A 13561-nucleotide genomic window follows, 5' to 3' on the forward strand; every position below is an offset into this window, starting at 1 on the left:
TCAGCTCGGTGCGCCGCGAAGATCGTTTATCATAATGATGTTACACTCAGGAAAACAAAATGATATCTCTTGGGCTCACCAGCCACAAGAGTATTAAGGCGACCTTAAAAAAGAAAACAGAGTGAACGCGTTTTTAATTCCCACTTTCAAAATGTAAACTTTTTATGTGAAAATAAGCAATGACTAATTCCATAATCAGTTATTCTCACAAAATCAAGCCAAAGTTTGACCCTTTTACTTTGTCAAATGTACAACACAGTCTAATACTCATTAGCACACGTTGTGGAGGATGAGTACAACTTGAACTTTGAATTGTGCCACTATTAATGATTGTCACCGCCTATTCTAAACATTCTGACTTAGAAACCCATCCCGTAGTGACACTTCTTCTCTGGTTTCTTTCTTCGCTGAAGCGGAAGCGAGTTCATGCGCGCGTTGCATGCTGGGAAGTGTAGTCACAATTGTACAATAGAGGCGCTCTAGCAAAATCGCAGTGTGCTCAATGTTGAAATTAAGGAAATTAGGAATCAACAATCACCTACAGTGATCTGACAACAACATTCATCATGTCAGAACAAAAACAAGCGCTTCGGAGAAACATCTTGGTCGAAACCAGGAAGTGCTTATGGGTCATGTGACAAGCAGAAATGGCTGCGGTGCAGTGGTAAGATGCTATTTTCTTTGAAGCTCCTGAAAAATCAATAAGATTTCACGTGTGTTGAGGTTGTTTTAGATGGCATGCATGTAGTGCAAATACGCAGAGCTCCAAAAGAAGTCTACACGTTTGCTGACATATAAATCTGGAGGTCGCAGTGAGACGTGACAGTAGAGGATGTAGCTCTCTGAAAAGCTCTCTGGCCATTAAAACATGGATTTTCATCCCAGTCTGACATGGAAAGTCAAATGCTTGTATTTCGACACCAACTTAATAAACTTACAGTTTAATTGTTTTTTTTTTCCAAAGACAGCACAGTGATCTCAAGGCACTTGTACACAAACAAAAAACTAAACAATTCCACATGAGCAGATGAATATGGTCAACATGTTGTATGTCAGCATGCTGAGAACCTAGTGTTCTTCTGGGGGTATTATGGAACCAACAGGTTTTTAAGATATGATAGAGCCTAGATCTTCAGAGCTTTGTACAAGAAAATACTGATACTCCCTGTTCTGGATAGCCGCTTCAAAAGCATCCTCTTTTTGTTGTGTCTCCAGGCGTTCCCGTGGGCGCAACTATGAGACGGAGCAGCAGAGGTGTCGCTGTCAGGCGTCTCCAGTCGAGTTCGGAGACTACCACCCCCTCAAGCCCATCATGGTATCCTGTAAAAACTGTCAATAAGGATGCGGGAGACTCTCTGATGCCATTGAGTGACTCACCTCACTTCCATCTGTCTCTTCTGCATCCAGGTGACGGATACGAAGACCCGGCGTGGGGCCCGCAAGGGCAGCACCTCCTCCTCTTCGTCATCCTCCTCCTCCGTTCCCCCTTCAGACCCCCTCAGCTCAATGCTGGATGGGACCGACCCCCTCTCCATGTTTGCAGCGGCTTCTGGCAGCGAGGCTCATGCCCTGTCTCACAGCACTTCTGCAGGGGTCAGTTCGTACTGCAGGCAGAGCGAGTGATTCTCCAACGATCTTCGTTTATTATAGAATTTATGCTGTGTTTCCAGGACCTTGGGAGGAAGAGGAGAGAGAAGGAGGAAGAAGCCGTGGGATCAGACTTCGAGCCATGGTCATCCAAACGCGGGGAAATACTGTCCAGGTTCACCACAACTGAAAAACTCTCAATTGTGAGTCGCCCTTTAAATTTCTGCCAAGTTTCTTCTGCGATCATAGTTTTATGTTTGCTTGTTGTGATTCACTATTCTTTGTCATATCTGCTTGGATTGAAGACTTTCATCGACCAACTTTGCAATCACCCTCGAATTCATAAAGTTGAATCTTAATTCAAATGTCTTTGTTTCCGTAGAATCTCTTCATGGGCTCGGAAAAAGGTAAAACCTGCAGTTATATTCTACAATTCTACATGGATACACTATGATTATTATCTGGGAGTCAGTAAATGTTTATGAGGGGTGTCAAACACATTTTAGTTCAAGGGTGACCTACATCGAGAGCGCCGAATCGGTAAAGTAGAGCCAAGATAACCCTGAAGAAATTTGTTTTTAAAAGAATTTTGACTATGTGCTCGGTGGTTTGGCGGACCAGACTGAAGGCCCTTATTTTTGACACTGCATTTTGTCCCATCTTTCTAGAAACCAAGTATATCACTTTGTGATCTTCTGTTGAAAGTGATTCTCTCCTGTTTTTCCAAAGGAAAAGCCTCCACCCCAGGCACATCAGCTGTTTCAGAGAAAGTTCGCACTCGCTTGGAGGAACTGGATGATCTGGAAGAGGTATTTTTGTTTTTGCTCGGTTTTACAATCACCAGCCACAACACAAATTTAAGCATCAACCTGAATGACCTGAAGTCCAAAGTAAGGATCGGAAGGGAAAAGGTGCAACTTTTTGAAAACGCTCCGTCTCAATGGAAACGTTTCTTAAATGCTGCTGCTGCGCATCCAAACCACAGGTGTAGTAAATAGTTGTTTTGCACATGCAGGAGTGAATGGACAATAACAACAATGTCGGCCTCCAGAGTGTCATGACTTCCAGTCCATAGTCTCCTGGGAGTTGGTAGTTTTATATTTGAGAGTCACCTGTAAATCGCAATCCAACTGTCCATACAAATGTCCCTGTACTCACCATTGTTAATGTTTATAGCGTAATTTTGTCTGCGTGTGTGGTTTCATTACAAAAACAACCGACAGGACTCACTAGTGGGTCAATATGAAGACTACATCGTTTCAGTGTTTCTGTCGTTCCCGCGTAGCTCAACTTCGTCTTCAAAATGTTGGCGTGTAAATGCGAAGGCTTTCTGGATACGAAAACGCAAAAATTATGCATTTTCACTTGAGTGTAAATGGGGCCCGAATCCGAATTTTCAGTGTAGATGCATGCTCCTTGTATTCAGGGTTCCCAGAGGGAGCTCCTGAACCTCTCCCAGCAGGATTACGCCAACCGCATCGAGGAGCTGAACCAGTCCCTGAAAGAAGCCTGGGCCTCCGACCAGAAGGTGAAAGCCCTGAAGATCGTCATCCAGGTAATCCGTTGCTTTGAAACACTGGTGCATTACTTGTCTGTTCGAGAGTCATTTGGCACGAACCTGTGGTCTTTGTTGCAGTGCTCTAAGCTGCTGTCCGACACCTCGGTCATCCAGTTCTACCCCAGCAAGTTTGTTCTCATCACAGACATCCTCGACACGTTCGGTGCGTCGCCGCGCCACGTTTTCCGTTCTCTCCTTGTCAAAAGCGTCATCCCTGACTGTCTCGCTTGCTTGTAGGTCGGCTTGTGTTCGACAGAATCTGGACCATGTGTTCGGACCCTCAACCGTTACCGGGTACAGATGAAAAAAAACCAACCCGTGTTGTCAAGTTTTAATCGCCCACTTTTTTTGCGTGGTTTTGGTGACTTGTTTTTTTTTTTTTGGTCCCGTTTCAGACAACTTCACGGTGGAAGACGTAAACGATACGGCGAAGGAGACGTGCCTCAACTGGTTCTTCAAGATCGCCTCCATCAGAGAGCTCCTGCCCAGGCTGTATCCTTCACCTCCATGACAGCTCAGATCCTGTGCGCTGAACTTTCTACGTTTTAGCTACCTTAAATTCGACAAATACGAAAATAACATGTTTGCGTGCGTGTAGAAGTTTGCCCATGAAGGCTAATGTTTTCATAAATATCCAGCTTTGCATACATCTGCAAATGAATTAAACTCATATAATGGAATTGTACATGTCAGGTATCACATTCAGGGGGATTTTTTTGTCATTGGACTCAGAAGTGACTGTTGCTTGAATTTAACTCTTTAACCACATGACACAGATATGTTGAAGCTGCCATTCTCAAATGTAACCGGTTTCTCACCAAATCGTGAGTAACAACAGTTTATCAGTCAGTTGTTCGTCTCTGAATTCACTTTTGGCACCGTTTTGTTTTGTTGTGGGTCGAAATGAAATATTTGGTTTCACAGCGGCATCCAGGAGACTCTCCCACGTTTGACGGCCATGATCAGAGGGATCGGAGATCCGTTGGTGGCTGCGTACGCCAGAGCTTACCTCTGCAGGGTGAGACGGCTCCCGTATTCCAAGTATTCAAGGCAGTCGGTGCACCGCCTGGCGGACTGGAGTCACATTGAGTTTACACGACACCGTTTTTTTTTTTTTTAGAAGAAAGGGGGGGAAACTTTGTTGCGTTTTGACTGCACATTTCCACGACACCTTTTGATCCATAGTGCATCATTTTAAAAACAAGTGTCCTCTTGGTTTTGCATGGTGGATCTTTTACGAGTACCCCGTGCAGTGTCGGACCCGATGAGTATGAATGAATGAAAAAAATGAATGTTTGGACACCGCGAGCGTAATTGACAGGTTTTTGACTGGGCTTCCATGTGAATGCAAAGCAGAAGATGAAGCATTGCCAAATGTGCTTCTCAAAAAAGGGAGTCGGTCTTGTTACAGTGAACATAATTCCACTGTTTAGATGCTTGAAATTACACTGACGACAAAGAATACTATTCCACTGTAAAACAGCACTTCTGCAAGAAAGTGCATGTTTATGACACCCATCATCTGGACCACATGCAGAGAAACACATCTGGTACTGAACAGGCCTTGGGGGAAAAAGCTTGTATCATACTGTTCTCTTATGTAAAGCACAGCACCAACTACTGGCCTAACATGCAAACTGCAGCCTTTCTGTGAGCGCATGCAATGGCTGTCATCCCGTCGCTCCCTCTCAGTTTTCACTGAACCAACATGTTCTTTATGACCTAGATTGGCATGGAAGTAGCCCCGCAACTCAAAGACAACCTGAACCGCAACTTCTTCGACTTGCTCGGCACCTTCCGGCAGATCAGCGGCGAGACGGTCCAGAATCAGCTGGTCCTGCAGCGGGTGGAGCCACCCGAGTATCTGACCCTCTACTCTCCAGCCATCAACTGGATCTTGCAGTGTATCGCCTACCGAGCTCCAGAGGTGCTCACAATGCGACTCTTTCAGGCTGGGATGAATGAAAATGGGACGGTGGGTTTGTTGGGGGATAAAACCGTTTTGGATGCTGATTGTGTTTCTGTTTCAGCCGCTGCTTACGGAAATGATGGAGAGATGCAAGACATTGGGTAATAAGTAAGTAAGCTTTTAGCAATTCATTTTTTATTTTTTTTCCATCATCAAAATGTCTTCACACAATACCTCTCACACACCCGTCTATATAGGGTCCTACAGTCGACAGTGTATAATCAACCAGAGTCATTCACGTTTCTTCTATTTCCCACAGTGCACTGCTTCTAAATTCCGTTATGAGGGCGTTCAGGCCGGAGTTTGTTGCAGCGAGGGCAACAGACTTCATCAGTATGATTAAGGACTGTGATGAATCCGGCTTTCCGAAGGTCAGAAGACGTGAACGTTTGCCACTATCAATGTACATGGTGGTAAATGTTCTGAATGAAAATTATAAATGGACGCCCGTTGTGGTTCTCTCTTCAGCATCTATTGTTTGGCTCTCTGGGCCGCAGTCTGGCCTGCACGGACCCTCCCGAATCGGAGAGGCTGACGATCCTGAACGAAGCCTGGAAGGTCATCACCAAAGTGCGCAGTCCGCAGGTAACTCAGGGCCGACACCGGCTTTCCAAATGCTCGTCGAAAATGTCCCAGATACTCACCCGTCGCGTCTTTTCAGGATTACATCAACTGCGCTGAAATCTGGGTGGAATTCACCTGCCGCCACTTCACAGTGAGTACAGCAAGGTCTGACTCCTCCCTGCAACACGTCTTCGCTTCTTCTTGACGCCGTTTCTTGTTCGTTTTCAGAAACGTGAGGTCAACACAGTTCTGGCCGACATCATCAAGCACATGACGCCCGACCGAGCGTTCGAGGATGCCTATCCACAGGTTGGTTCTTAATCCGTCCCCCTCGTCTCCCTCCGCCTGCTCCGCACTGAACGTTTGTGCTTTTCTTCTTGCAGCTGCAGTCGGCGATCCAGAAGATCCTCACATACTTCCACGATTTCTCCGTTCTCTTCTCAATGGTGAGCGACGTTCGAGTCTAAAGGCGGTGAAACACCAGGCGGGCTGACAACAACTGCCACCTTCCTACCACAGCTGTCATATCCCTCTTTCTGCTCTTCAGGAGCGCTTCCTGCCCTTCCTCGACATGTTCCAGAAAGACAGCGTGAGGGTGGAGGTCTGCAAATCCATCATGGAGGTTTTCATCAAGTAAGCCACACCTCAGCAGATTTCTTTGAAGGGCTGATCGCCGTCAGACAATCCTCCGCCTTAACAGTCTTTCACCCTTGGCGCAGACATCAGGTGGAGCTCACCAGAGACCCGGTCATCCTCAACGCCATGCTGCACATCTGCAAGACCATGCACGACTCTGTCAAGTATGGCGTTTGTCAAAATACATGTTACTTTTAAGTTTGGGTTCTGCTGATGCAGCGACGTGTGTTTCATCCAGCTGCTCTGCTTTCTCCCGCAGCGCGCTCACTCTCGAAGACGAGAAGCGATCTTTGGCCCTGCTCATCATCGGCTTCATCCGCGTGGTAAGACTCCTCAGCGGTTCTGCTAACACTCCCCACGAAGCGTCCAGAGCCAGCTGCACTGACACGACGCACCGCCTTGAAATGCGCACGTCTCCAACGCCGTCATGTTAGACCCCTGAGCGCCGTTTCTCTGGTGACTCTTTCCGTCCAGGTGTCCTTTGGCCGTGACTTCGAGCAGCAGCTGAGTTTCTGTGTCGAGGCCCGAGCCACGTTCTGCAACCTGGAGCCGGTGCTGGTGCAGCTCATCCACGTCAGTCTGCGTTTGTACCACTGTCATTGAGCACACACACACACACGCGAACACACGCCCTCCTCATGCGCTCTGTGTGACCTTGTCCTAAGCAGACGGTGAACCAGCTGGCCATGGAGACCAGGAGGGTGATGAGAGGGAGTCACTCACGAAAAACCGCCGCCTTCGTCCGGGTGAGTCGGCACACGCGGCCTCGCACCCTCCGCCCATGTCCGTATGGGGTGAGGGTGGTTGTCAGCTCATGCTTGTGCACCCGTCTTTTCTCCAGGCGTGTGCAGCGTACAGCTTCATCACCATCCCGTCTCTCAGCAGCATCTTCAGTCGCCTCAACCTCTACCTGCTGTCCGCTCAGGTTGCCTTGGCCAACCAGTGTCTCTCCCAGGGTGAGGGAGGTCTTTCTACATATTACTTTCTATTATAATTTTTTTTCTACTCATTCCCCATCTTCAGTCTGCTCATTTTTCTCCTCTTCCTCCAGCCGATGCTTTCCTGAAGGCAGCGGTCAGCGTTCTCCCCGAGGTTCCTCGCTCTATCAGCGTGGAGGGGAAGCTGCGCTCCTCGGAGAGCTTCCTGCTGGACTTCGTCAACAACTTTCTTGCAACACTGCTGGTTGTCCCGGTAAGGAAGAGGCAGATGAGAATGACCTCAGGTCTTCCACAGATCACACCACACAATCCCGATGACTGGGGATGACCCGAGACCGATATCGGTATCGGACCCGATATCAAGAGTTTCCATGGAGACAGAGTTGCATCATTTAGAAAAAAAAGTTGAGACAGAATCGGAGCGTTTTCAGTAACTGAGCACCGTTGTCATGTAAACACCCCCCCAAAATGTAACAAAGGTTTGTTCCACTTTCACTTGAAAGCATGTAAACGGAGTCTGGCGTTCTCCGACGCGCCTCCGTGTGTTACAGGACCACCCGGAGCACGGGGTGCTCTACTTAGTCCGGGGTCTGCTGAACATGGTGCAGGATTACACCTGGGAGGACTCCAGCGACGCCAAGGTGCGGGTCTACGTCAGCGCTCTGCCTCTGCTGGCCGCCATGAGTCAGGAATCCTTCCTCTACTCCATACCCGAAGGTAATATTGCTCATTTTGATCACGTTTAAGAATTGTAGTCATTGCTCAGTACTGCTATGCTGCTGCACTGATATATATTAATATAGATATAATTAATTAGGCCATTTTCTGAACGTATCTTTTGTGCCTCTCTGCTGGTTTCAGTCGACTCCAATGAGACATTGTACGGAGGAGACCCCAAGTTTCTGTCTGAGATCAACAAGCTGTGCGAGACTCTGATCGGGCAGATCCTGGACCATCTGAAGACGCTCAGCCGGGACGATGTGAGGCCACATAGAGCAACCGTACACACACACAAATCCTTCCTCATTGGGAAAAGTGGAGGTTTTTCAATTCAGGTTTAATAACGACGATAATTGATTTCAGATGTGCGAATCAGAAAAACTTACCTATGTAGAAATGTGCTCTGATATAACAGTTAATATACGTGGCCATATCCCTGCAGCTACAGTGTATATAAAGTCACACAAACAGTAAATATGTCTGAAAAGGAAGAAGCAAAACTTATTTGATCACACCTCTTCTTCTATATTCATGTGGGTGTTTGTTTTTAAGGTCTTTGCATGTTTTACTCCTCCGTCTTGCAGCAAAGCACACGGCGCCAAAGCGCTCTGGCCTTCTCCCTGTTCGGCGTCCTGCTGGCTCACGGTGAGCTGAGGAACAACAAGCTGAGCCAGCTGGCCGTCAACTTGTGGAACCTCAGCCACAAACACGGACACTGCGAGACTCCAACGTCTGTGAGTTCGCGTTTCACTCTCTTCTGCTCAGCCAGGTTTACCATCTTGTCCTGTAATGGCAACTTTTTTTTCCACATCGCTGCTGAGTCGCTGCAGTAGACTCCAGGTCTCATTCAGGAGTCACTATCCTTTAAGAACAGTTCATAAGACACGACCAAACAAAAGTGCAGAAGTGACGCGTGTTGAACTAAATGTTGCCAAGCGTAAGAATTAAGCAGGGCTTGTCAGGAGAGTTCAGTGAAGTTCAGAGAGTTCACTGAACTCTCCTTATCAGGAGAGTTCAGTGGAATGTTTTCCTTTCAAAAAGTAAAATTTTCCAACAAACCAATTTTTTTTTTTATTTGGAGCTTTCTGACAGAAAACCAAAAAATACGTAACACCAGTTTCCTTTGATTTAGATCTTTATGTTTTATATGTTGTGTGATATTTGGGTGTGGCATGCTTTTAAAAGGTTTTAAAGTTTTTAACACTTTCCACCAAATAAAATCCACAAAACATATTCATCTTTTTCTACTTTTAATAGTTCTTGGTGGATGTGACGGCTTTTTAAAAGCAGGATTTAACACTTTGAACCAAGTATCAGCTGTTTTCTAAATCAAATTATTTTTCTCAAGCCATTTTACCTTGTACGGTCTTTCTGGCAGTTTGAACCTTTTTAAGTGTTTTTTACTTTCCATTTTCTCATGGATTTTAAGCAGTTTTTGCTATTTTTACCAGTGTTTTTACATGCTGGGTTTAGAAGTTTTTGCCCATTTATTAACAATAGAATTTTTGATATTTGGTGTCCAAATAAGAGAAGGGAAGAGAAAAAGATTTTTTTTTAAAGTTTCTCACCGTACTATGTAGTGAAAGCCACGACGTTTTACTTTGCTCTTTGTTCTTCTGCATCAATATTAGTGATTCGTACAGCCGGAGGTTATTTCCGTCCGGAGAAACACTCTTTTAAACGAAACTAAAGCCGGCTGAAACGGTTCCTTGATGTCTTGCATGAGGAAAGACGGGCAATCTGAGCTAAAGATCTTCAGTGACTTAAGTCAAACAGCGAAGCAACTGACTTTACAAAGAAGCTGATGAAGTCTGATGAACTTAAGACGGATAAAATTGCTCCGTGGTCGCCTGCGATGGACTGGTGACCCCTCGAGGGTTAAATCATATGAAAAATATGAGAGTTCCACTGTATTATTTCTCTCCCAACCGACTGAGGACACCAGACACTGCAGCTCGACACACCATGTCCCAGATCTCCTCAGGACTTCTGTGTCCCCGGCTGAGTTGATTCAGTCTTCCCGTACAAATCCACATCGAGAGCGTTTCATCCGACTGCCTCGTTGTTTTCAACCTGCAGGAGAATGTTTTCAATGTGTTTGACTCACTGTTTCAGCCCGATCTCTTTGACTGGCGGTGTTCTGGTCTCTCTGTGCTTCAGGTTCGGACTCTGGAGTCCATCAAGCACCAGGCTCAGCAGCCTGACATGGCTCACCTGTCGGACACGGTCCAGAGGCTGGCGCTACAGTCCCGCACCTGAACGCCGGCCGGCTCGCCGTTTGGAGAAATGTCGTGTCCATAAAACTAAATCTTGAACAAATGTTTCAGAACCCTTTGGGTTTAACACATTCACACACTTAGTTGGGATTCCGATGAATAATAAACTAATTTCAACCACAAAGCGGCTGATTTTGTTCAGCATTGAAGCATTTTAACACCGTTTTCAGTCCGTTTCATGCTGGTCAACAAATAAACTTTGATTTAAGAAACTAAGATTTGTTTGAAGTTGTTGGAGATTCAATCTTTCCAAACTAGTTTTATGAAACTCAGAATCGAGCGTTTGAATAAAGAGAAGAAGCTTTATGGCTCAACCAAGAAAACCTAATTGCCTTGTCACATTAAACGACTGAGCTGAAACATTAAATAACACAACTGAGCGCTTTTTGATCAATGGAATCAAAGCTTCTGATCATTTTCTTCACTCTTCAAACATTCCTTCATGTTTTCTGTCTAAATAATATATAGACTGATGTTATAAAGTCAACGGGACTGTAGGGGAAACACGGTTTTAACAGTTTTTTTTTTTATTCAATCAGTGATCAAATCAGTACAGAAAAGTAAAAACTATCATCAGAACTTCCTCATTGGAGTTTTAGGAAAGGATTCCAACGATATACAAGTCACATTTATTAAACTTGATAATGATTCCTCAGGTTCTCTGAACAAGTTAATGAAAAATCATCATAATTATTAATACATTTTTCAAACAATCATGTTAATCCCACACATTGAGGCTATCCTGATGTTTATCTGTGTCAAACAACATCACAACACATGAAATTAGGTAATTTACAAAAAGATACATTATCTGTTGTCTCACATGTCGGGAGTCAAAAAGAACACCCTCTTTGCATCCAAACTTGATTCAAAGTTTCTAAAACTCAAAGAAATTAATCTGTTTCTGTGACAAAGCTGTGAGAGACAACATCAGTGTCGAGAAGCTGCAGGAATAAACCTCAGCAGAAGAAGAAAAGACGAACAAGTGCTGTTTGTTTGACACCTGATCTGTGTCCAGTGTAGAAAGAAAACTACAAAAATCACAGCAAATCACTCCAACTGATGTGGCCTCAGTCTATTTCAGTTTCACGAACTCTGCACTAGAGGGTAAATCCCACATCCAGACTCCGGCGAGGAGCGGCTGAGTGAATGTGGTCTGGACCCTGTGGAGGAGAGTCATGGTTTCAGAGACGCTGTAGGGGTGGGCAGTCCTGGTCCTCGAGGGCCGCAGTCCTGCACGTTTTAGATGTTTCCCTGCTCAAACACACCTGCATTATCATGATGAGGCTCTGCAGAAAGCTTGACAAGGAGCCACTAATCTAGTCAGCTGTATTGACGTAAGGAGCCATCAAAAACATGCAGGGCTGCGGTAATCGAGGAAGATTCGTAGAAGCAATGTTCAACCTAATATAAGACTCCCCCTCGTCGTCGTGGATATTGGACCACCTACAACCTAACATTGACGGCGGTATGGACGGTAAGTTTGGACGAGGACCAAGACTGCCCTTCCTAAAAGAATAGAATGTCGTCTCCTCCTCCTCCTCCCGCTCTGACAAGGACAGCTGTGTGCGCGCTGTGTTTGGATCCAGAGTGAGTTCACATAAGGGATTGAGGAAAGCAGCTCTGGTCGCTGGATCTGGTTGAGGCAGTAAAACATCCACTTCAGTCACTCTCAGTGAGATGTTTGTCCACGTTTCACTCAGGACGTCCTGCACTTTCTCGGAGACTTGTGACACGGCTGCTGTCACGTCCTCAAAGTATCTGAGAGGAGCCTTCTGGAAGCTGGAGGAGTGTGTGGACTCGCCGAGAGCAGTCAGTGAGGGGAAGCTGAGCAGGAACTGGTTGTGGTCCTTGGTGTGCTCCAGCTGCTCGTCTTTCCTCTTCAGCTCGCCGATCTCCTGCTCCAGCTTCTCCTGAAGCTCTCGCGCTCGACTCGCCTCCGTCCGCTGCTGGGCTCTGACCTGCTGCTCCACGTCTCTGCTCCTTTCCTGGATGAGACGGATCAGCTGGCTGCAGATCTCCTCACACTCCTCCACCGTCTGATCGGCGGAGGCGTCCAGGTTCTTCACCCCCTGTTCCAGCAGCTTCACGTCTTTCTCTGTGTCCTGGATCCTCTGCTGGATGTTCTGTCGACTCTCCTCTAGCCACTTCTGCCTCTCCCACCTCTATGCTGCAGCCGACACGAAGTCGTGGCCTTTGTGTTCGTCCACGGAGCAGAGAATACAGATACACTGCTGATCAGTGCGGCAGAACATCTTCATCACCTCATCGTGACGAGAGCACACGTGCTCCTGCAGCTTCTTGGAGGGATCCACCAGCTTGTGCCTCTTGAATGCAGCCGCGTCATAATGAGGCTGAAGGTGCTGCTCACAGAAAGAGGCCACACAGAACAAGCAGGACTTGGACGCTTTCAGTTTCCTTCCAGTGCAGACGTCACAGGCCACGTCTTCAGCTCCAGCATAGCAGCGATCAGCAGGAGCAGCTTGAAGTCCGCTCTTCTCCAGCTCCTCCACTACAACTGCCAGCACGGTGTTTTTCACCAGGATAGGCCTGGCTGGGAACGTCTGCCTGCACTGAGGGCAGCTGTGGACTTTCCCCTCATCCTCGCCTCCCCAGCAGCTTTCAATACACTTCATGCAGTAGCTGTGTCCACAGGGGATAGTCACCGGCTCCTTCAGGAGATCCAGACACACGGAACAAGAGAAGTTGTCTCTGTCTAGCTGAACTCGTTTCTGCGCCATGTCTCCTCTCTGTGGCTCCGACTTGTTTGTTTCACTTTCTGATAAGAGGAACTGCTTTGAGAAGTGATCTCAACGTCATGTTTGTTCAATGAGCCTATCAGCTGCTGCTGCTGGTTCCACCCATCTGGCAAAGAGATGTGAAGGGGAGGGAACAAGGTTCTACGCCCTGCTCTCTGGTCTCCTTAAGAAAACTTTATCACCACTCCAACTTTTACAAAACTCTGCAGCACGAGTGCTGACGAGGACCAGAGGGCGTGCTTTTTAATTCATTAAAAAAATTAAAATTAAAAATGAAGATCAAGCTGATTAAGTTGTAGGTTTTTACTGTTTTTCAATTTAAAACTCAGCTGCAGCACCCTGAACTGGATAAAGCTGTACAGAAGAAGGATGGATGTTTAAGTTATTTATGAAGGATCATCTCTATGATTTAGAACTACAAACATTTAAATCAAAGCTTGTTTAGATATTGTACATTTTGTTTGAGCTGGTTCAATGATGTATTTATTTAAATAATTAACTTTTTTTTTTTTTTTTGCTAAGCTTATTTTGGCATTTTTCCTTTATTTGTGCTC

General features: G+C 46.2%; 1 protein-coding gene and 1 pseudogene across 2 annotated transcripts; one reads left to right on the top strand and one right to left on the bottom strand.

Moving 5' to 3' along the window:
* The first annotated feature begins 655 nt into the window (after positions 1-655).
* On the top strand, positions 656-10415 carry vps35l (VPS35 endosomal protein sorting factor like). The gene is made up of 30 exons (XM_080517421.1): positions 656-664; positions 1216-1315; positions 1408-1593; positions 1671-1790; positions 1970-1994; positions 2317-2396; positions 3014-3142; positions 3224-3308; positions 3383-3439; positions 3541-3637; positions 3922-3969; positions 4070-4163; positions 4872-5072; positions 5176-5222; positions 5374-5485; positions 5583-5699; positions 5776-5829; positions 5907-5987; positions 6062-6124; positions 6226-6311; positions 6398-6478; positions 6574-6637; positions 6789-6887; positions 6983-7060; positions 7156-7270; positions 7366-7505; positions 7804-7969; positions 8114-8232; positions 8557-8706; positions 10133-10415. Exons 2-30 carry the CDS (start codon positions 1313-1315, stop codon positions 10229-10231), a joined length of 2796 nt encoding a protein of 931 aa, XP_080373547.1. The 5' UTR covers positions 656-664; positions 1216-1312; the 3' UTR covers positions 10232-10415.
* A 431-nt stretch (positions 10416-10846) lies between these two features.
* Positions 10847-13014, bottom strand: LOC308145569 (tripartite motif-containing protein 16-like; annotated as a pseudogene). The gene is made up of 2 exons: positions 11571-13014; positions 10847-11488 (listed from the first exon to the last, which is right to left on the bottom strand). The product of its transcript is annotated as a tripartite motif-containing protein 16-like (transcript).
* Positions 13015-13561: the final 547 nt, after the last annotated feature.

Source organism: Blennius ocellaris (genome assembly GCF_963422515.1).
Source record: "Blennius ocellaris genome assembly, chromosome: 21".
NCBI classification, from domain to species: domain Eukaryota; kingdom Metazoa; phylum Chordata; class Actinopteri; order Blenniiformes; family Blenniidae; genus Blennius; species Blennius ocellaris.